At 36.2% G+C, this 24,140-nt stretch overlaps 1 protein-coding gene across 1 annotated transcript; it reads left to right on the top strand.

Annotated features, from left to right (window-relative positions):
• Positions 1 to 651: 651 nt before the first annotated feature.
• On the top strand, positions 652 to 24,013 carry UFL1 (UFM1 specific ligase 1). The gene is made up of 19 exons (XM_052781478.1): positions 652 to 760; positions 1,540 to 1,685; positions 2,753 to 2,781; positions 3,512 to 3,609; positions 4,462 to 4,576; positions 5,816 to 5,946; positions 6,583 to 6,641; positions 9,418 to 9,564; positions 10,742 to 10,917; positions 11,628 to 11,807; positions 11,947 to 12,067; positions 14,443 to 14,568; positions 16,812 to 16,932; positions 17,920 to 18,083; positions 19,227 to 19,357; positions 19,500 to 19,580; positions 20,341 to 20,426; positions 20,868 to 21,048; positions 21,755 to 24,013. The coding sequence occupies exons 1-19, from the start codon at positions 684 to 686 to the stop codon at positions 21,965 to 21,967; spliced, it is 2,382 nt and encodes a 793-aa protein (XP_052637438.1). The 5' UTR covers positions 652 to 683; the 3' UTR covers positions 21,968 to 24,013.
• Positions 24,014 to 24,140: the final 127 nt, after the last annotated feature.

The raw sequence follows: 24,140 nt of genomic DNA, 5'->3' as shown, positions 1-24,140 counted from the left end.
ACAGCCTCACCTTCCCCGCGCCGGGCAGCTCGCCGTCCCCTGCTCCTGTCCCGCGCTGACTGACGCTTCCTCCTCCGTCACTACCACAGACAAGTCAATGTCATCTAACAGCCAAAAAGGCCTTCGAAACTGTGTGGCCAACCTCTCACCCGACAGCTAAGTAAGTTCAGCTCACCCCTCACTGCGTAATAGTGGTGCCATTAAATGGCGGCACCGTGTACCTCATACCCCACTCCTAGTCTGACCAGGTTTCAATATTTAGTAACGTCATCTTCTAATGTTGCTCATATTTCCACAAATACGTGGAAAGCTCGGCTTACATTTTAGACCAAGCTTTAGCCCTCGCCCTGGCAGAGAAGTCGCCCTCGTGCTGGCAGCGAGCGAAGCACACTGCCCAGGCCTGAGCTCGGGACAGCCTCACTGCCGACACCAGGGTTTCCTCTGCTCTCGCGGCTATGTCCGCTGGGCTCCAGCTGCTGGAGTCAGCCCCGCGTGGGGAAACCGCTTTTTTCTTTTTTCTTGGATTTTTCTCTGACGACCACGGCCGCGGCGAGGCCCGGCAGCGCAGGGGCGGCTCCCGCCCGACAGGCGGCGCTGCGGACGGCGGGCGCAGCGAGGAGGTTTGTCCCCGCTCGCTGCCCGTAGCCCGCCCGGCGGGGCTGACGTGTAGCGGCGAGGCGGCGATGGCGGCCGCCTGGGAGGAGATTCGGCGCCTGGCGGCCGATTTCCAGCGGGCGCAGTTTGCCGAGGTGGCCCACAGGTGAGCGGGGCGGCGCCGGTACCCGCTGCGGCCTCCGGAGCCGGCCGCCCGCCGCTGCGGACCGCCCGCCGGTGCCCCCTCTCCGCGCCGGCGGCCCTCCCTCCCTTCGCCTACGCCGCCCCCCACGGCCCCGGGGAGCGGTGCGCCACGGACCCCGGCCCTGTGGGGTCCGGGGGGGGGGGGGGGGGGTTCAACCAGGCGGTGCCCCGCCGCAGTCCCCCTTTGACTGGCGCTGACCTGTGTGTCAGCGCCTGTGAGCCCCCAGGGAGGACGTGCTGGTCCGTGGGTCTGTCATCGCCCTTAAGTTAAAGCTGCTAAACGTCGTCACGGCTCCCCTGCTCTGTGTCTTCCGTGTGTGCTGTTGAGGTTGTTGCCCGGAACTTGTTTCTATGGAAGAGGAAAAAAAAAAATCCCAAACAAGCAGAAAAAAACTAAAATAAAAAAGTACAGAAGGATCAAAGACACAAATTCTGTAAGCACAACCATGCCTAAATTCATGGGCAGGTGCATTCTTACAGCAAAAGGGGCCAACAGCTGTTCAGGAGGAGATTAAAAGTTGTTCTAGAGAGGTGACCGGCATAAGTGAAGCCAGATGGATGATTTGGGGGGGCGATAAGTAGGATCCTGAAATTAGTTTTGTGTCTCAAAAAGTATTCATACAGAACAGCAAGTAATCGTCGTCGTTCTTCCTGTGTTAAGTATTTTTGAAACATCAATTTAAAGATAATTTTAGCAAGTACTTTCTTGGAATAACTGACTATTCTTTATGCTGTTGATAGATTGTCAGAGCGGAACTGTATAGAAATTGTCACAAAACTGATTGCAGAAAAGCAGTTGGAAGTAGTGCACACACTTGATGGAAAAGAATATGTCACTCCAGCACAGATTAGTAGGGAGATCCGGGATGAGCTTCACGTTAGTGGTGGTAAGTGTGGCATTTGCTTTCTTCCTCTGGATTTGGAAGTTAATTTTGAAGATTGCGGAAAGATTTTGAAAGTTTTCTTCAGTACCCTTAATCTTGCATAAAAAGTGAGCTTGCTTGCTATTGCTTTACCTACATATTAATTCACGTACTATTATTTTCTTTTCAATTCAGATCTGTGTTAAGCTTTTAGGTAAGCATACCAAGATATGTTACTTGGTTCATTTTCACCCATGCGGAATTTCTGAGGTAGAAGTGGTCTAAGAACTGTTTTGAAGGAAATTTGGCATTTTAATATGGTTAAGTATCTGGCCCAGACGTTTGGCCTTGTCTTGGAATTTGAAAATCATTCTCCTTTCATGTCATCAGTAATAACATTTTTAAATTGTTATTGACAGGTTTTTCATTTTACCAGTATGAAGAGCTATCTGCTTTGTAAGATCTGACTTAGATATATAAGGAAGCAAATAAGCTTCCAACTGCTTTTTGTCAATGGTTTTAATGAGAAGACAGTGTATTGTACTTTTAGTTGTATTTAAGGGTGAATGTCATGGCATTTTATGTTTGGAAAATTAACTTCCTTATTATGTTCATACAGATTAGTCATTTTCTTACAATCACCACAAGTATGCCTCAGATTGTGTTATGCCATTGGGTATCATATCAGTATGATAGCGTGAATTGAATTTAAAGTTGCTGAGCTTTTTTAGTAGCATCATGCAAAGGTAGAAAGTTTTGACAATCTCAGTTTTGATACTCATGGACTAGTGGTCAAATCCAGGTCAGCATCAAGGCAAAAACTAATTGGGAGGGGATTTGAACAGTGATTTTTACTTCTGGAATTTCTGTATTGGATTGTCAGCAAGGCCATAGGGTAGAACAATGTGGCTATCTTGCACTGACCACCTGTGGTTTCTGTGATTTGACAATATATAAAGCTGAAGTTGGTTTAATTGGTCTACAAAAAAGTAATGAAGAAATATTTTGTACATGATGGACTATGCTATATTCTAAATCTGTTCAAACATGTTTTATATACTAAAATATATTTGGTTTTTTTTTTTTTGAAGGTCGAGTAAACATTGTTGACTTGCAACAGGTAACTTTTTAGTAGTAAAAACCTATATACTTCTTTCTTTTCTTCACCATGTGTATTGTAAATATTGAGTTCATCAGTTATACCCCAGCTAAGTTATTTTTTTAAAAGAGAACAAAGTTCATGAAGAGCTGGTAGCTCATGTCAGAGTACTGCATATTACTTAATCCATCCATTTACTGCTTTGTTGAAAGCTCCTCTCTGCTTGAAGGTAATCTAGGACCTCTGAAATCACCACTAAAAAATACAGATTTCTTTATGAACTCTTTCTTTGTAAACTAAGGGGGGCAAACAGAACAGAAATATGTTTCCAACTTAAAGTTGCAGGAGCATGCATAATTAACTTTGCATGCCTCTTTGGATCTTCCCTCTTCCTTCATTAATCTTTTTCCTCCAGTAGTTGTCTTCTGTGACTAATTTTCCCTTCTGGCTTGAGTAAAATTACTTGGAATCAGACAACCCTTCTGAAAGACAATTTAGTATTTTCTGTTCGTAGCTTTCCAGAATTTTTTATTATATACATTTCTTTTACCCTTGTCACAGTTGCAAACAGAGCTTTTTTCCCTGTAAAGCATTGCTGCTTTATTCCAAATCGCAGATTAACTGTGTATGTATATATGTATAAAAGCAGCTTTCCTCAAGACGTAGGAATGTGTAAGTATAATATGTCAATGTTTGAGAACTAATTTCAGTTTAAAGTTCTGATAAGAGGTTTCTTTGGGGGTTTTTTTAGGTAATAAATGTGGACCTTCTGCACATTGAAAACAGAGCTAACGACATCGTTAAATCTGAAAAAACTATTCAGCTTGTACTGGGACAGCTTATAAATGAGTGAGTACTTTTCAAGAGCAGTATGTATAATTCACAGCTCTTTTATTTTTTAAAATACAAGCTAAAAGTGGTGGCCAGCTTTTGTTACTTCTGAAGTGAAATACATTTTTCTTAAGTGCTACTAGGGCTGCTTGGTGGTGATCAGTGCTTCTCCAAATGTTGAGTGAGGTCTATCTCAGCAGAGCATCCAGGGAATCCATGGAGCAGAGACCTTACTGAATGTCTCTGCCCAGTATCCTGCACTTAAAAGTGTTCATTTCTTACCCAGTGTTTCTGTGTACAGCAGCCAGATCTCATTTGCTCTGTGGCTTTGCTATCTGCCTCAGCTATTGACAAACCCTCACTTTTTTTCCCACTGTTGCTTTACCTCACAAGCCTAAGATGTATGAGCAAGTTATTTCATGGCATTCAGCACACTAACAACCACTGAAGTAATACTCTTATGGGGTTGTCTCTGTTATTGATTGCACTGCAGGATTTATTCTTGGCAAAGAATGTGAAGTTCCTGGCTCTTTTGAAATAATTAAGACCTATCTTGCTCACTAAAGCCCTTTTCTGTTTCTCATTGACATATAATGTTTTCCTGTTCCTGCTTTTTGACAGTTTCATACAAGCAGATGAATGACCGATTTTAATACTAGCTACCTGGTTAGCAGGCTTTTAAAAAAAACCCACATTTTCACTGACATTGTTCTTATTTATTCATTTAAAGTAAATTCCAGTTTATTGTTGCAAAGATGCAACATAAAGACATATAGTGCCAGGTCAATTAATAATTCAGCATGTGGCTAACAGGTTGATCTTTAATTTTACACTTAATGTGTTGGGGTTTTTTTCTTGTTTTTAAATAAGGAGTTACCTGGATCAATTAGCAGAAGAAATAAATGATAAACTACAGGAAACTGGCCAGGTGACAATATCAGAACTCTGCAAGGCCTACGACCTCCCGGGAGAGTTCCTGATACAGGTGATGCAAACCACCAACCTAGCAAATGTAGAATTGATTGCGTTCACCTTCTTTTGTGATCTTTGCTATATCCATGGCTTTAACTGCAATGAGCTGCTTGTCAGTCTAAGCAGAAAAGTTTTCGATACATAAAGGTTGCAGTGTAACAGCTATTCACAGATTGAGGTTGATGTTTGCCTTTTCATTTTGGGCAAAATTTCTTCAGAATCTTTATGACTGTTAGGAACAGATTAGGATTAAGAATGCTAGGAGCAGGTGAGATTAGTGAAAGACCTGAAAATGTCTTTGTTTGAAATATTGGAGAGAAGATGTAAGTGTAATTTCATCAGTCTCATTAGCTACCCAGGAAGCAGAAATACAATGGTAGAGACCCTTCGGTTTATTCAGAAAAGGTAAAATAAGTGTTCATTTCTAGAAGCTGAAGCCAGACATTCAGAGTAGAAACAAAAAACTATTTACCTTTGTTAGTGAGTATTATAGTGTGTAAAAGGATTAGGGAGAATTCTCTTACCATTGTTGACTTTCAGTCAAGGTTGGACTTTGTTTGGAAGATATTTTTACCAAAGGGTAGTCCTGTGGCATGTGTTAGGTGAACAGTCATACTGGGTACCACAGACAACCTTGCTGACTCTCAGTTTGTGAGCAGATTTCCTGTAGTATTTGTCGCATGATCAGCTTCTACAAAAGCATTTGTAACATACAAAAATTATTATAAGGTTTCTCTTTGTTTCCTGGGCAATATTTTCTAGGTTTAGTTCACTTTGCAAGGATGCACATTTATAAACTGTTTGCACCTCTTTCTTTTGTGTTTATTGTTGCTAATTTTTATCTTGACTGTTTGAAAAAGTGGATAGTGAATTTGTCTGCCACAGGTTCGTACAAAATTAATACAAAGGTTAAATCTTAGTTTTCATTGTGCATCTCCAAACCATACTTATTTCTTTTGCAAAGTTTTCTTTCATCATTAGATACACATATATTTTTTAAAAGAGGGCATTGTTAGGAAAGCTGAATTCCCTGAAGTTTGGAGTGTGGGCCGTAATGGCATGAATTTACATGTAGTAAGACACAGTCTCAATAGACCTAAATAATAATTTCCACTTGTAGTCCTCATTTCTGAATATTTTGTCTGTCTTAGCAAAACTAATTTGCTGATCTGTTAATACAAATTTTTTTATTAATTTTTGTTTAACGTCATTAATATACACTTTTAGCAGTCATCCCAGCTTCTATTTGCAGGCTTTATCCAGGCGTTTGGGTAGAATTATTCATGGACAACTAGACCAGGAAAACCGTGGGGTGATTTTTACAGAAGCCTTTGTGTCCCGGCATCGAGCACGCATTCGTGGTCTCTTCACTGCGATTACTCGGTAAATTGCAACACTTACAACCAAATATTGAAATATTTTTACCATAGGTCTTCATGGACCAAATTCACTTGCGATTGAAAAAGAAAAGAAAACAAAGACCTATGGATAGATTTCTTTAAGTGTAGTTCAGTTCCTGGGCTGAAATATGTAGTTATATTAGACTCACTGTTTTGAAATGGGGACCTCCTTTTGAAAGGAGAACAAGGGAAGTTTAACAATATACAGCTTACTTAAGTTTTTTGGCTGAAGAAAATGTTAATCAGTAGTTCTTTCATTTGTTTGGAGAGTATCTATCCTCACTGCTCCCCAGTCAGTTACTTACTGATGTCTACCCCCTACATGTGATTATAGATAATTTTTTCTTACTAAATCAATAACTTTCTGTGTCAATTTGTATGAAGAGAAAAACTTGAGACAGCAGAGGTTTCCTTAGAGTAATTATTGTAGCTTTGTTGTAAGGTACAACTTCACAGTAATTCAAAATTAAAACCTTGTAAGCTGTGTTAAACATCAGTGTAGCACCCTGGGGCTAAGATATTATGTAGTTTTGTCCATCTGGAGTAACATCTCATTTCTAGATTCTCCACATCAATTTCGGGTCATTAACTTATATTGTTTTGTTTTTCTTTTTTCAAGGCCTACACCTGTAAGTAACTTGATCACTCGGTATGGATTTCAAGAACATTTACTTTACTGTGAGTTTCGTTCAAACTGTTTTGTATTTTTGTTAGTTAATTCATAGATTCTTCATTACTAGAAGTGTGCTTTCAAAGAAGCATTTTAGTATATAGCCTTAATTCTGGAGTAAAGAACAATGCGTTTCTCTTTAGTGTAAAAAGTGTTAAACCTTTTGTGCTCTCCATAACTGAAGAGATGTTCTCCATATCTAAAGCAATGAAAGCATGCGTTGATGAAATGCCTCTGGGGGCAGAATGATGCAAGAAGTACAGTACTCACTTTGTCATCTGTTTTGTTATTTGCCCTTAGCTACTGGCAGTTTTATCAGTGAAGCACACAAAAGGGGACAGATTTTATGTAGCCAAATGGCATTAACTGCTCTGGATTTTATTTACTGACTTCTCTGTGATAGCAGAGGCAGAGCTTTTGTTGTGCTCTTAGTTAAATGTCTTTATATGCTGAGAGATAAAGCATACCCTTAAACTGTTTGCTTTTATTTTCTTGCAGTTCCTTTTTTAAATAGAAATGCATAAAGATTTCCTATCCAACTGCTGAAACTTTTAGGCAGTACTTAATTGTTTCTCACTTGTAATGTTGCAGCTTTTCTTTGACAACCCTCTCCCGTGTGTCCAAAATGCTGCTTCAGGCATCATTAGTCTTGTGTGCTGGCTGACCAAGTGCTGCTGGTCTTCAGAATCCTTTAATGGTTTTCTATCTCTTCTCATGAAAGTTAATATTTCTCTTTTGTTTGATTGGGTCTTTTTGCCTTCAGGGCATTGCACACTTTAGCTCCACTATAATGTCTCTCTGCTGACCTTCTTGTTCTTTGCGACAAGCTTATTCATTAAAAATTAAAATCTTAGCATTTAAATAAAATCATATAAACACTCTACTTTCACATAATGAATTTAAGGTTTCCTCTTTTTTTTTTTTGGAATGTGCCATCCAGGTATTCATAGATTAAAAGGAAAATCTGTTAAACTGCATTATAGTAATGTTGCAGTACCCAACAAATTTCAGTATGTGGTTGCAGTCTTTTTCAAACAGGTCCTGCAAGTACCTGATCATGTTTTGCTCATGTACAGTGTTGATGTGAATTGAAGTTCTAGTGTTTTCCTATCACCAGTAATCATCATTAATAGGACACTACAAATTACTCAATCACCTTTAAAAATAAGTGTGAGATTACAGTAGTTCTGCAAAGGTCCTGTTGTTTTGTTCTAAAACAAAAGATTGTCTAGGCATAATTGTAGTAGGGGCTGTGAAATCTCCTATGAAAGCACCTTCTCTGCCCTGGAGTTTTAGAACTGGCACTTGAAATAATACAAAAATTAATTGTCATCTTCATTTCTGCCCCTTTCTCTAAAAACTCCGGTTCATTGCTAGTGCTCCACAAATTGTTTGAAAATCTATTAAAGTTTTACTCTTTTACCCAAAAACTTTGAATAAAAACAAGTTGAGATTGCAAACAGAGAACGAAACTGTATTGTCTGACAATTGCTTAAGTAGAATAGGCACGTTGACTCTTTTCTAGGGTAACTAAACTATTAGTAAGTACAAAAATCTATTTTTATTTTCAGAATCAGTCTTACAAGCCCCATTTTATACAAGGTAGCTGAACCGAGGCAGAACATGATTTCTAGCTCTCATCTTAGATTACCTAAAGCTATATCTTGTTTAAATCTGTTTCTCTTTTTTCTACATTTTTTCAGCGTAAGTACTGTTCAGCTTTGTTAGTGGCAGTTGTGTTCAATAGCTGCTAGCTTATAGGGGCCTATCTACACTGTAGGCATATCTGACAAAAAAAATCATGATTTAATATGCAGTATTCCTTCTGGAACCAGGTTTTCAGGTAAATTTTCCTGTGTAGGTGAGCTAAACCTCCATGTGCTGTACTAAGCATGTTGTAATGTTGACTGCTACTCATATTTAATGAGGAAGAAGCTGTACCATGTGATGCCATTTAATGTTCTGTTCCAGGGTAAAATCTGTCTTCTAATGAAATAGAAATCAACACAAACTGAGGATAAAAAAGCCATCTAGCAAAGCTCTGGAAATCACCAGAGCTTGGCAGTTGATGTCACTGGGTTTTTTTAATATATCTAGTGAATTACGAAAAGGCAAAAGCAGAACATAGGAGGCAAATCAGATATTCCTGTGCACCTTTAATGGATTAAAAATACCTTATTTAGCATCAAGAAAGGCTTAGTACTTTGGTACTGTCAGTTACCTATACGTTCTTTGTCAGCAATATTTGTGCATTTATCAGGAGGTTATTATTGGCAACAGTGTGAACATTGTAAACCGTGAAGATGGTCACCAGTAGGAGGTGCTCGTATTTATGCAGGTTAGGTAGCAATTTTTCTTGTCATTTTAGCGTGTTTAGATCTCTCTCTCTTCCATCTTGTTTAACATGCAAGCAGTGAATTCGAAGAGAATGTTATTAATAAAATTGCTCATATATTTTATTGTCTGGCCAGTGAAAGATTCTTTTATGACTACATTTCCTAAATTAAAAGCTCAAACTGTCCAGGTATATATTCAATAAAAAGTGTTTTGATCCTGCCATTGTGGCTCACTCTTTTGAAACGTATGATTTCCAGACCTTTTATCAAGACATTCTCATAAGTGTTAAAAATAATTGATAGAACTCGGAAATGTTTCACTAGAACAAGCACAAACAACTACTGGGTGGGAAGAAAGAAGAGACAAAACAGGGAAAATAATTGCTATGTTTTGATTAATGGATATATTGAAGTGGAAAATGTCGCTTCATTTATTTTCTTCTTGTAGCTGTGCTAGAAGAACTTGTTAACACCGGTCGTCTAAAAGGCACTGTGGTTGGTGGGAGACAGGATAAGGCTGTGTTTGTTCCAGACATCTATGCCAGAACGCAGAGCAACTGGGTGGATTCGTTTTTCAAGCAGAATGGTTACTTAGGTAATTAATCTATATCCTCGTAGATAAAATATCTTTCTAAAACTAGTTTAGGTAATTGGTCTTACCCTAATATAGCTAGCGTCTAGAGTGAAGCCGCGCAAGAATAAGTGGAAATCAATACAGTAGTTGATACTCCTTTGTTAAAAGACCATCTTGCTTATAATGATGTGTGTTACTTTATCACAAAGAACCATATTTCAGCAGAGAGAACCATACTGCTAAACAGTAACTTTATTTCTCACAGAGTTACAATGCTACTTTTATTACTGTTCTGAAAACACTTCTTAGACTGCTCATTGTAGACTTTTCAGATGATCATGTTTGACCCACATGGTTGTAGTTTCAGTCCAGCTGTCGAGATTATGACCGAACTTTGGCTGTTAACAGTCCAGATAGCCAAGCATGCAGTGCACAGGAAGAACCTTTTCCAAAATAAGATTTGTAGAACTGGAGTGGGTAGCACTAGTGTCCTGATTTGAATCCAAACGAGTCTGTCTAACTTAAAGCTGAGTGATGCTGGATGATGGTGTTTTAAAACAGGAGCTATGGGAAAATGTGGACCTGAATAAACAGAGGAATGTACCCTTATGGTCCCAAAGGGCCAGTCCCTAAATAACAGTTAGTCTTGCAGTTTGAAAAGGTTCGGCATAATTTACTGTAGTAGTATTAAGTGTTTCTGTAATATTGCTTGATTGATAGAGTATCTGTCAAAGTCTTTGAATGTTTTCAGAACATCTAAGTATAAACTGCCAAATAGTTGAAATGCTTTGCTTGTGATGCATTGCGTGATTCTACGAGGATATTGGAGTAATTTTTGAAAACAAAACGTTTTGACATTGTATATATTGTAAATGCTGCTCATGTTATATTAGAATACTTTTTAAAGATATAATCGCAAAGATAAACTTAATGGTATAAGAATCTGAAAAAAAAAAATTTTTTTCTGAAACTCAGACCAAAGTCATGTCCATAATTTAACCTTCATATTTTTATTAACTATGTTTAGGTGGACCTTGTACTGAACTAAGTTTTACGTCAGCATCAGCTTGAGGCTGAATTTACTTGTATAAAAACTATATGCAATTCTTCGTTTCCTGCTTTCAAAAAAAATTACCACATAAGATCCTGTACGTATATGAAGGTACTTAAATGTAACAGACATTTAACTATTTTATAGAATTTGATGCATTGTACAGACTTGGCATCCCTGACCCAGCAGGCTACATTAAAAAAAGATACAAGTCCACACAGCTCTTATTTCTGAGAGCAGCTTGTGTTGGTCAAGAAATTGTGGATCAAGTTGAAGCCTCTGTAGAGGAAGCCATCAGCTCTGGAAACTGGATAGATGTAGCAGTAAGTTGTTGTTGAATTTATTTATTTTGTCTTATTTTTGTGTCAAGTGATACTTTATTGAAAATACACATATGTATAATGAAAGTTCCATGTTGTCAAAGAATAACATTCAGTTTAAGTAAAATAACAAGTAGAAAGGCATTATTTGCCTTTAAGTTAGCGTGAACAAAACCAGGGGAAGAACGTATCAGTATTCAGTTGATAGATATCTAAGACTAACTTTCATTTCAAAATTAGTGCTAATGTATTCTGCTAGAGAACAATATATTTCTGTGGGGTTTTTTGGGGAAAAAACTTTAAACTGAACTTGTATGACAGTTTCAGTAAGCAGAGGGATATTAGCCATTTTGTCCTGGCTAAATTCTAATTTTATGCCTTACAGCACTACTTTGTCGCTTGTAAGGAAGCCTGCTGCTGTTTTGTGTTTGGTGTTACTCTGTATCTGTTGAGCTGCATTTTGAAGAAGTTGCTGTCTGTTTTCCCAGAGGTAGCACATATTCTAGAGCGATGTTGATTTGGGATGTTAGAAGATTTAAAATAGTGTTTTAAATTACTCTTAAATAACTAGTTTAATTGTAAAAGTGCAATATATTCTAAATAGTTAACAGATGTCAAATGGGGTGTCCGTGGATTAATTTTATCCACATACAAGTAAGTCCATTCTAGAACAGATTATTGTATGTAAATGATTTTGATTTTCTTTACCCTAGACTCTGCTGCCCAGTTCTTTGTCAGTAGAAGATGTTGGGATTTTGCTTCAGCAAGTGATGAGATCTTTAAACAAAAATTCTTCAGGCTTAGTCTTCAGTGACACGATTGTGGTCAGTGAGAAATTTCTAAGCAGCTGTGCTGATCTGTTTTCTGATATGATGCAACAGAAAGCTGAAAAGGTACAGGTTTTTTTGATCAAGGTGCAATATACATTAGATTAGTATACTTAGAAATGGCCAAATGGCTTAAAATTTTCCGTGTGTATCTTTTGTTGCTGTGTCTATCTTTTTGCTGGTAAGTGCATGTTCTTCATTTTAGGAAATGAAAAATAGCCCTGTTAATTTAATCACTGAAGAAGATTTAAAACAGGCTTCTGGTTTAGAGAATTCCTTTGCTAATAAAAAAGACAAAAAGGATGAAAGAAGAAAGAAAGCAACAGGTAAGGCATCAATATTTAGCGTAAGCCAAAAAAAAAAAAAGATGCTTGTTTAGCCTTGGAAACATTCAAATATAAAGTTACTATATTTTGTAGTCCATTAGTTGCCTCCAGTCCATTGCTGAAGATACTTAAGAAATAATCCAACTACTTCTCATTATACTGTAGGTGTAGATATATCTGAGCTATGTCCATGAGAACTAATTTCAGATTTAGAAGTGCAGAGGAAGTACCATAAAGATATCTTGAGTTAGTCCAACACAAGTCAGCTGGCTTTAGAAGCAAGCAATCCATGTTCATTTATTAGTGTATACAGTATGGTCACATAAGATTAAGTTGCGCAGAGGACTGACCAAACCAGTACTAGCTCTCGGATGTCTACCATGTTTTTATTACACAGTGTAGATACACTCTTACTCCACTTTTCAGGGATCCAGGAAACTTAAAATATTTCTTAATAGTCTTGAGAAGTTACTTCCAAAATCATTCCGTATAAATTGAGAAATGAAGTAGTAAGATGGGGTTTTTTGGAGAATATTGTACATCTTTTCTGAGAATCCCATGCCAGACAATTTTCTGTTGTTTGCACACGTAACAGTTATTTGGAGATTCACACAGTTTACTTTAAGGTATATTCTGGGTTAAGTTAATCCCAAACCTTACTCCATTTATATGGTGGCTGTTTGGAATAGATCCACGTGTCTAGACATGTTCATATCCACAGGGAACGTATGCTGCACCGTCAGCAAGCACTACCCTGAAGTGTTTTTTTATGGACTGTTAAGTGTATTACCTTAAAACAGTCAACATCACGGTTTAAGGATTAGATGTTGTTATTGTGTAATGGCAGAATGTGGCCAATGTCACATTGCCTATCTTAAGGTCCGTGCATAACTATGCTGTTTAAGCATAACCTGACGTGTAAAGTTAATGCAATTCATACAAATATGGATTCTGTCATGTATTGGATTAATGAAAATTTTCAAGATAAATTGTCTATGGCCCATTTATAATACCATTTGCAACAGTCTGTTACAAACAAGTATCTGTAGGGGCATGTACTCTTGTAATCCTTTCTGTAGGTTACAGTCCATGTATCCTATTGTCATAAAATATGGCTTTTCTGGCCGTAGTGTCTCCTGCTTCATCTCTTTGTGGATAAGCTCTTGACTGCAGGTTGCAGCTTTTTCTGTATGGCTATTAAAGTGGAATATAGAATGAAGGGACATTGTTTCCAAAATAACGTATATTGCACAGCTGACAAACAGCTTGTATCTGTTCAGCTAAATGCGGTCACATTTCAAATAAGCTTGTGAAAAACACCAACTCTTTTTTTTGGAGAGGTCAAAGACTTAGAAGGTCTCACAAGTACACCGTCCGCTGCTAGCTGCAAGCAAACTAGTTTGCTGTTCTTGCAAAGGAATGCTTAAAAATCCATCTACAGCATGTAACAGATGCAGTTAGCTTTGTGAGCAGTAGCATCTTGTCTTTGTTGTTTCCTTTTCTTAAATGACAGTACTGCTACATAATGAAGTTTCTTGAAATCTTGGACCTTGTATTTAAATGGAAAAATAATTACTTTCTCAAGACTTAGTGCAATGTATAGAACCAATTACTCTGGAGTTTGAATTCCTTTCAAGTGAAAAAAAGAAGGGAACAAGCTGTGAAAAAGGGAACAAACAGCAGAACAGCTTACCTTGTGGAAAGGGACTGTATTGCAAATTGAGCTCCTGTCTGCATCTGAATACATGGATTACAGGACCTATGGACAAAGTAATTTGTTACGTTTGTCAGAACTAGAATGTCGCATTGCTTTATAGTCATCTAGGAATAGTCGAAAAAGAGTTAGTTTTCTAGTTAATTGAATGCACACTTAAAATAATATTTTGGATAAATGCGTGCTGCGTAGGATTCTTTCTCTGAAAGTTAACAGTTACATTATCAGGGGTATTTTTTAGTAGCTCAGTTATTTAGCATCAATGAATAAAAATGCTAAATGCTTACCAAGATGCTATTTTCAGCCAACAGAAATTCTCCCATTACATTACTCATCTGTTTTCAATTGGAAAAAGATATTGCTCTTTTTTTTTTTTTTTTTTAACGATATGTACATTTGATATGGTTAGTGTTTGTGTTTGTTAGTATTGTGTAATGACATTAGCTTAAATAAAGCTTTAACTCAGTTGCTTTTTTTTTCTTAAGAATGAAAATTTACAGCCCTAAGATTCTGGAATATGTATTGTAGGTTATGTTTAGAATCAGGTTGTGGTTTTTTAATTCAGCATTAACAAGTAATGCAGATAAATTACCATAATATTGTAAACTTTTTTTTAAGTGCTAGAACTTTACTGTGTACTAAGCAAATAATTCTCCACCAGAGGGCAGTGGAAGCACAAGAGGAGGAGGAGGAGGTGGTAATGCGAGAGAGATCAAGATTAAGAAGACCAAGAAGAAAGGAAGAAAGGATGCTGACAGTGATGAAGAGTCACAAGCAACTAGCACAGGTTTGTCATTTTATTTTTAGCACTATCTACTCATACTGACATGTTTTTATCACTTGCTTTTCCACATGTCTGTTTTTCCCCATGGTATTGGTAAGGTCAAGTAAAATATCAAAGAATTTGAGAACACTATTCCATTAGAATTGTATCAATGGATATGATATTGCTATCTAAATGAAGTGGGCATACCCTATTCACTGAATAGTATAACTTAGTCTTTAAAAAAGAAATTTAAGTAAAGGAAATGAGAGCAGATGGCTTGTTTTTGTTGTTTTTTTAAAATTTTTTAAATTTTTTTAAATTTGATTTTATGTAGGAAATGCCTTACATTTTAGGATTAATATTATACTTGGTTTCTTAACACCTGCTAAATAGCGTATGATAAATGGAGAAGTTCTCATTCAGTTCCAAAGCTTAATTAGCTTAAATTAACAAATCATAGCAGTGAAACAGTACTTAGATGTTTTTCCTCATAAGGATAAAATATACAGTCAAAATAAAGTTCTAATATTTTAAATATTATTTTAAATAAGATTCATCTTGATTAACTGTGACTTCTACATCTGAGCTAGCTACCTTTGTAACTATTAACTTTGTAATGGAGGAAAGTAGGTATTTTGAAGGCCTAGTCTATCTCACTTGGTTTAGATGTGTATTACCAGATGAATCTGAATCTCTCCCTATTGGTGCCCATTTCTCTACCTTTACTGTTAGGAGAATGAGCATGGATGGCTTCCTCAGAAGTAAACGCCTACATTGTTAGACTTTTAGCAAACAGTGGTTGCAAATGAAACAATCATAATTATGTGTTCTTTCTTTTATTCAATGGAGTACCAGAAATGTATACTTCAGTTTTATATATAGTATCTAGACTTTCCATACTGACTGAAAAATACTTCTAAACATGATATTTAAAGTTGTGAAATACAGCATCTTAATTTTGTATGATACTACTCTCATAGATTACTGTAATTCACATATACATGAAGTTATTTTTCAAGGCCTCTCAGTTACTGAGTAAAACTCAGTTTGTACCATCCTGCAATTCTTACATATCTATACTTAATAGTAAACAGATGTAAATAAGCCTTTTCTCTTAGGAAGGTCAAGGTTTCAGCATAATAAATAGAAAATCTTCAAACTTATTACTACAAAACATCTAATCCATTATTCTGTGACCAAAGACCACTTCCAAAGATCCATCCAATACGTAATTGTGCAATTATAATAGTGCTTTCTTTTGTAAAGTTATACAATGAACTGAGTAAAATTCAGTAACTAAGTGTTAAAACACCTTTTTTTGGTGTAGCCTTTCACATTTTACAATTGTTGCTGCTTGTATTGCTGTACTGTAATAAACAGATTGAACCAAAGTCCCAAGATAAATTCAGATGTAACCATTCAAATATAAATAGGACCCTTCCAAACCCTGATTTAAGCTCCTTTTCTGCCTGTTTATATAGCCTTGTATGTTGTTCATTGCTACTGTGGCACAACTAGGAACATCACTGATTTCCATTCATTCAGTTACCTTATGTGCAGAATAAACCTGTTTTATGCTGCATCTGTCATCATCCTGATCTCATTCTTATATATAAAAATTAAAACATTCTTATATATAAAAATTAAATTCTGCAGCATGCAGACAAACTTCATATTTTGTCCAAAACCAAAATACAGTTGCACTAATTGTGTGCATTTACAAGCAGCATGTAACTTGATTTTATTACTGGAACTTCTTGTCTGGTTTAGTATTCTTGCTTTATTGTGTCTCAAATTTTGTACTGTAATGTCAAGTTTAGGATGCTCTGTTAGATGACTGTGTACCTTACTAAATGGGGTTTAAAAAACCCACCAACAACCATGTGAAATCCTTCAAATAGGAACGTTCTACTCAGTTTTGGCATTTTAAAAAACTATTTGGTCTTGGTGATGTCATCTTTTCTAAACTAATGTATGGGCCAGGTAGTTTGAAATGTCTCACCAAAAATGCATGTCCTCATACACTACTTAAGTTGTCTATTGCAGAAAATAACTTCTAAGTGATCAAAAGATAAATTTTCTCAGTTTTTCAGATGTGTAAAATTTAACTGTCACGTGTAGTCTTCTCTTTTTTTGCATTGTTGGTAATCTGTCTTCTGTGGAGCTTTGGAGTTTGAGGCATTTCAGTGTCTCATGCCACAGAGTAACTGCAGCAAAACTAAATATAATGCTTTCTCAATGAACGTTGCTCATGGCCGCTACAGGTAGGAATAAGCAGCCGGAGTTCCCTTTCATGTCACAAGAGGAAATTCAGGATGTTTTAAAGACCCGCATGCAGGATTGCCCCGAAGAGCTTATTACAGAACTTGCTGAACATCTAATAAGGTAATTTCAGTAATTCAACTGGAGTTAGAAAGTCTGTGATTCACTTCAGATGAATCTTCTCTTCGGTCTGTTTCCTTGCTTAGAAAAAAATGTTTTGCTGATGGAAGTGAACCACAATATTCTTTTTCTATACAGCTCCATGTTACATACTTGCGTATGTATTAGAAAGCCATGCTGGCACAGTAATGAGAAATAATGCTGAAGCTTAGCAGTAGGCGGTTCTGCGTCCTTTGTCAGCAAGCATACTTTCAGGTTCATGGGTGTATTTCCACCCCCTTACACTGATCCATGTTGGGGTTTCACCAGTCCCATCTTCTGTGCAGCCCTTGGTATATGTTCATGTTTCCTGTCTTTTGTCGCTCCACTGGTACCTGTGTGAACTGGGTAGTAAGCTAGGTCAGCAGACTGATCTAAGCGAAGGTGAATAACTTCTTTCAAAAGACGTTCCATACAAGAGAGAGAGTGTGAATATGTGTGTTTGGGGCAAAAAGGACATGATAGGACTGTAACAACCCAAGCTTGAATAAATTTGGGAGTACAATGGTAACTGCATCTTTATAAGGGCCTGTGCTATTTTAATGCAACTTAAGTCTTTACCTCTTACAGCTCTTATTGATCTGGAATTTGCCCACAGATCCCTGAAAGAGTTGAACAGCATTGCTTCTAGAAAATCTTTTCTATCTTTCATCTTCTTCCCATTTAGGTGTTGTTACGAGTTAAAACCTTGGCAAGCACTTACATACCATGCATACTGTAACCAATAGTACTTCTGCAATTATAAAAGTACATTTTAATTTCCTAGTGCTTTTTTTCTGATTTCCATTATTTGCTTTTTATTTATCTCACTGTTCTGTGGCATTCATGTCCCATTCATTTACTTTGTAATGAGGTAGATTTCTCTATTGCTGATATATTTGGAAAAACCTTATACAGTTTTACACTTTGCTTAATGTTCCCTTTTTCTCCTTTCTTCTTCCCTCTTCTAAGACCTTTAACAAAAACTTACCAGGAAGTTGTGCGTTCTGTTTTTACGTCTTCAACATCTTCCTCTGGAGCTAGCAGAAGACAGACTATGAAGGACTTGCAGGAGGAATTCTCAAACTTGTACAACAACATTCGGTTATTTGAAAAGGGAGCAAAGCATTTCACAGGTACAATAAATATATACTTTAAAAAATGAATATGCTTCTTCAAGGATGTTGAATTTATTCCAGAATCTACATTCAAGGTCAAAGAAGAGCAACAGTTTAAACAGGAAAAACTTAGAGATATGTTTACACTGCCTAACACTGACCTTATGCTGGAGTACATTGCTTTGCACACTTACTGAAATATGTTCTCTTTATTTCATATCCACAGTCCATTATATCTTCTGTCAAGATAATTGTGGGTTCTTGTCCTTCCTTCTGAAGTGTTTGCATCTCCTCCCAGTTTTTATTGTCTGGGGGAAAAAAAAAAAAGGAAAAATAAAATAAATTAAAAAAAAAAAGAAAAAAATTAGTAAGCTTACTTCATTCTGTCACTTGTGCCACTAATGAAAGCATTGAATACTACCTGATTCTAAGAAGCCCCTGTTAAAACCTCTTTGAGGTTTGATACTGAAAGTAGCTGCTCCTTGAGGGTAGCTTTTCAAAAAGGTGTAGATTCATTTTGCAGTGGATTACTTTAGCTACCTGTATTTTGTGACAGAAAAGTACCATTAGGAAAATATTTTAGACATTTCCAAGATTCTCTGCTGTATTCAGCTTTCTTCTAGAACTTTCCCTGCAAAAAACTTATAACAAAACAAAACACTAGCAAAAACCCTGATATGCCTATGTTTAGGAATAAATGGAATTATTTCCAATTAGCCTCTGTTCTTGTATATGTGTTCTGTAGCCTCTTTTTTCTAAAATTCTATTGTTTCAGTCTTAAAGTTATCTGCCTCCTCTTCTGTTTAACTGCTTGTCCTGTAGACTTTTCCTTCACATACTTTATACTTGTTGATGGATAGCAGTGGTTGTTCATTAGTGGTTCAGGAGCATTGTAGAGGGACTAGTTTACTGCTCATACAGATACACCTTTGAAGGACTACCAATGCATTAAAATGCACTTAGACCTGAAAGCTCACATTTTTCACTGAAGAATGTTCCATAAGCAACTGCAAATGAGCGATGTTAGCTTCATGTATCCAGATAACTTTTTGATACTACTCATGGTTGAGAGAGTCCACATTTTAGAAAGTGCTGTGATAACTGTCACAGGAATCAGATAACTATAAGAAGTTACTTTTAATCACTTATTTCTTTTAACAGATGAGACTCAGACTAACCTTGCCAAACACCTGTTGAAGACTGTCTGTACAGACATTACAAATCTTATTTTCAACTTCCTAGCATCTGATTCAATGATGACAACCGAAAATTATTCTACAATCACAAATGAGGTACACAGATAACAGTTCCTTTTTAACAGTCTCAAGTAGATCAGTGATGTTTATTTAGTACCTAATTATCTTCTGTTTAAATATGCCTACAGCTAAAATGGTAATTAATATTAGAGATTATTTCCATTCTTGTCTCATACAGGTCCGGACCAAGATTTTAGGTAAATTGCCAGAAGACACCAAAGGTCCTTTAGCTAAACTTCATGCTTCCCTGAATGGCAAGGTAAAGTGATCCAGAATCTTTGAGTTCAGATTTTCCGTTCTGCTGATACAATGCTAATAAACAGCTGACATACATAGCGTAGTACGTGACTGCTGCTGCTGCTGTGAAGGATGAAGGCAAAATAATCTTTTGAATTTGTGTAAGTCAGTGAGAATAAGTACATTTTCATATCTGTGAATTTTAAGAGGTGAAAACGTGATCTTACATTTTGATACTGATAGCCACCTAGCTCTTTGCTTCCAGATGGAATCCAGTGTATCTTTTATGTGCAGGTGAGAAAAGTAAAAGCTGAGAGAGATTCTGCAGTTTAAAGTGGTTGATATTTCTTGTATTTTGTTCCTGGAGTTCCTGATTGTTCTCCCATGTATTTCTTAACTAGTAAAATCCTGAATATTTTTTAAAAAACCTTCAGATTATGGCAGTGTAAGTACAAAGGAAAGTAATTCATTAATTCTTTTATGCAAAAGGCCATACTGATATGTTTCTTAAGAAAAAATATATCTGTAAATAATTGTAGAAGATGTGTTCCTTTTTTAATTCCATTTTTAAGACTAATGGATTGTGGTTTATTTTAGTATTTAAGTATATGAACTATTGGAAGATGAATAAAGTTAAGTTCTACAAAATACTTTTTACTTTCTCTTCCATAGTTTATTCCAAATGTATTCAGTCATCTGTTTGTGTGATTAATTGTGAACAGTAGTTAACCTTTTTTATAATCTGCTAACACAGATTAAATATTTATATCATTTTTTAATAGAGCGTAGAAGATTTTCTTTCATGCCTTGATTCTGCAGTGGATATTTGTGGTATTATGGTGAAAAAAGGAGACAAAAAGAAGGAAAGGTACCTTAATTTTATTTATTCTGTGCACAGTATGTGAAATGTAGCTCTGTTGCTGCACAAATGTTAGATGGTTAGTTCGGTAGCAATCACACAGAATGTGTAAGAAGCAGTCTTTCTTTCCAAACTGTTTAACTGAAAAATACAAAGCCAAGCAGCCCTAATTCCATGGGAGAAGGAGGAGGGGAGAGTTCCTATTTAGCTAATTTGCTTGACTCACCGCTTACTACAACATAGTTTATAAATTCTCCAGGGGACTTTCAAAATCTAAGCTACACTGGTGCTAGCTTTTTTTTTTTTAATGTGGAATTTCACATAAAGAAATGGTCAGTCAGAGGAGAAAATTAAAATTAATTGAAGTTACATATGTTGTAGACTCTATTATCAACTACTATAAGACAGAATGAGAAACATATTTTTATATAACGTATTCCTGTTCCTTAGGCAAGTCCTATTTCAGCATAGACAAGCTCTGATTGAACAGCTAAAAGTCACTGAAGATCCAGCTCTTGTACTGCACCTGACATCAGTACTGTTATTTCAGTTTTCAACCCACTGTATGCTTCATGCGCCAGGAAGATCAGTACCACAGATCATTAATTTCCTAAGTGGCAAGATCCCGGAGGTATTCCTTTCTAGCTTGTTAAGGGGAAAGTGCCTTTTTTCTATGACAGAACATAAAAGTTGTGTCTTATACTATTTCTGCTGCATAAGACTGGCACCTTTGTGTTTCATGTCTAATCATTACTTTATGTACAGAATATACAATTTATCTGATCTGTGTTGTATTTCAAATCTATTATTTCAGAGATCTGTCTTCACTATTTTTTTAATAAAACTAAAAATCAATCTCTTATTAGTACTGTAGCTTTTGCCTTTATCTATAGAGACAGCTGTGTATTGGGGGATGTTATAATTCTTACAACTGAAAATTTATACATGCTCTTTCCTCCCAGCTAGAGCATGGTTGCTTTTTAAACTTTTGTAATTCAGTTTTAAAGAAAGGTATACTCCTCAAAAGTAACAATATTGAAATTCTATATTCTAAACTGCCAAAACTGGTGATGTTTACTAACTGCATTGCTTTCCTGCTTCAGTAGTTTATTGTCCTGTTCTTGCAGCATGGATGCACTTTCATTTTTCTGCCTCTTCGAATGTCTCTCAGAATTCAGGTTGCAAATACCTTGATGGAAGTATATTTATGTATCACTAAGCCTCTTTAGGCAAGAATTGGAGAATGCTTTTTTAAAAATTTAATCTTTAATTAAAGGTCTGTGTACCTTCTCCGTAACACTGACATTCCTTTGTTTTGTTCTGGTTTTTCCCCTCAGGATCAGCATTCTCTGTTAGTCAAATACCAGGGATTAGTAGTGAAACAATTGATCAGCCAGACTAAGAAAACTGAACATGGAGACAGTGACACAACAGATAAACTGGAAGAGGAGGAAGGAGCAGATACCATTCGAAAAGAGCTCCAGGAAATCACTAACTCTGTCAAAGATCTTGTTCTCAGACCTAGGAAATCTTCTGTAACAGAGGAATAAAATTATTATTCAGTGCGTCCACATCCATGATACAGTCAGATTTATTTTTTTTTTTTATCCTGAAGGGAAGCATAGCAGAAAATGCTTGACAAACTTTAAAATTTGGCTTCTAACAATTGCAAGTCACAGCCAGGGAACACAGTTGTTGGTTGATGGTGGCAAACAGAGTTTTGTTATGTACTACTACAGGGTATGTGTAACACACAGTAAATGTAGATGTGACAGCACAGTTTTGGACACTTTGGGTATGAAATTAGTGTTTTTTAATTGGCATCTTCATGTGAGGCCTCAAGAAATGGTTATTCTTCAAATAACAGTGTATTCTGTTCCATACACACAGGCTTATAGTTTTACTTCTCTGATTTGGATTTATAGTGATCTAAGGATTGCATATAAGTGTATATAAGCCTGTATATCTTAATTTCAAATACTAGTTTTGAAACATATACTGATACCTAATAGAATAGCAATGAAAGGCCATCTTTACTTTTTTATATCATTAGTGGATGTTTTCAGCTTCTGTTCACTGGACCACAGCAGTAAAAACATTGAGTACAAGTGGATATTGCTAAACTTAAGAGAAGTGACCCAGTACTAATGTGAGTTTCTAAATGTAGTGAAAGCTTATGAAAATCAGCACACTCATGCTATTAATGTATTCTGTTAATGTCCATAATAGCTGTTCATTTAAAGCTTGTAATTCAGACAGAGGAGGTGATACCCTTTTGCACTGGTATTTTGGGAATGGATAAATACTTCTACGCCTGCCATATTTTACATGCTATATGTTCATTCAGTGGACTCGTGGAGTTCTTAGTCCATTTCCCATAGCAGTTAGAAGCACTTGCTTGCATTTTGTCAGCTCATTAAAGAACTTGTGGTATTCTGTTTATTCTGAGCTTCTTGAAAAGATTTTAGTTGATGATCTTTCTACATAAACTTTATAGACTGAAGTATTGGCTAAAGTGTTTCCTTCAAGTTTTTTACCACCCTTATTTTTACATGAGTGGTACTTTATGTCTTCAGGAAAGTGGAAGAATGTGTAAAATGGAGTTCTGCCACTATTAATGACATAATTCTTGTATGTCAAATATACTTCTAACTTATTTTTAAGAGAAGATAATTTTCAAACTGGAAATACTTTAGTTGTGTTACTTCAGTAATGCGCATTGTTTTCTTGTGTGTAATTTCAGGTTTTTGCATAAAATCAAGTTTGAGTAGTAAGACAAGGAAGAGTTCTTTTCACTAAACCTGTCATTCACCCATTCTTGCCAAAATTCTTTCATGCTGAAAGCAAGCAAATTCTGTGCCAGCCCTACGCTGTTCAAGTATATCTGGTTTCAAACAGTTCACGTATTCTATAAGCTTAATCATAAATATACCCAACCCTGAAATTGCAACAAATGACAGTTGAAGAGACCAAGTACAGAAGCTCAGTAACAGATTAACCAAGGTTAATTTTGATAAGGTAAAAAATTGAATATTATACCTATATAAAAGTCAGTAATGTTTAACAATGTTCACATCAGTGCTGATCTTTTACCAACTGTAAGGCAAAACAGTTTGCTAGTTGTAACGCAGAAGCAAAGGTAGTTGTTTTTCTTTCCTTGGCTGGAGGCTATCAGAGCTGATAATACAGGACAATGAGGAGTAAGAAATTAAAAATATTCAGGCTGTTTAATTTTGTTTAAGAAATAGAGTTTGCATACAGGAAATAGGTTTGATTTCTTGTTATTTAGCCAGAATAATTATTAAGTTCCTATACTGAATGTAAACAATTTTATATGACATTGAGCTATTTTGTAAATAATATGCCATATGACATTCTGTATGCAAATTTGAAATTATTTTAATAACATTAAATGATGGAGTATTTAAAATGCATTCTGCTGATTTAACCAATGGTTGATCATCTTGCAACTTGCAGCTTTCAAACAGCAATTGGTAATATGCACCATTTGATTTAACATGCCATTCTGAGCGTCCCTGTAATTTTGTTTGATACTGTTTCATGCTGGAATAGTAATGAACTTATTATAAAATTTACTATATCATGTGTTAGACTTGCTATATTGTAGCCAATGTTATAAGAATGATAAAAAAAATATATTCTTTGAAGTAGATACAAGGGAAGCACTGAAATTCAGAGATATCTTCTGGTTACTGACAGAAT

This window comes from Harpia harpyja, chromosome 3 (genome assembly GCF_026419915.1).
Source record: "Harpia harpyja isolate bHarHar1 chromosome 3, bHarHar1 primary haplotype, whole genome shotgun sequence".
Taxonomy (NCBI): Eukaryota; Metazoa; Chordata; class Aves; order Accipitriformes; family Accipitridae; genus Harpia; species Harpia harpyja.
Note: the sequence above shows the minus strand (reverse complement) of the source record. Positions and strands in the feature narration are given on the sequence as shown.

Excerpts from the sequence above, each read along its gene's own strand:
- UFL1 (XM_052781478.1), top strand. The coding sequence starts at position 684 with ATGGCGGCCGCCTGGGAGGAGATTCGGCGCCTGGCGGCCGATTTCCAG. Across the intron at positions 12,068-14,442 it reads AAGAAGAAAGAAAGCAACAG|AGGGCAGTGGAAGCACAAGA; the intron begins GTAAGGCATCAA and ends ATTCTCCACCAG. Across the intron at positions 16,933-17,919 it reads CTTGCTGAACATCTAATAAG|ACCTTTAACAAAAACTTACC; the intron begins GTAATTTCAGTA and ends CCCTCTTCTAAG.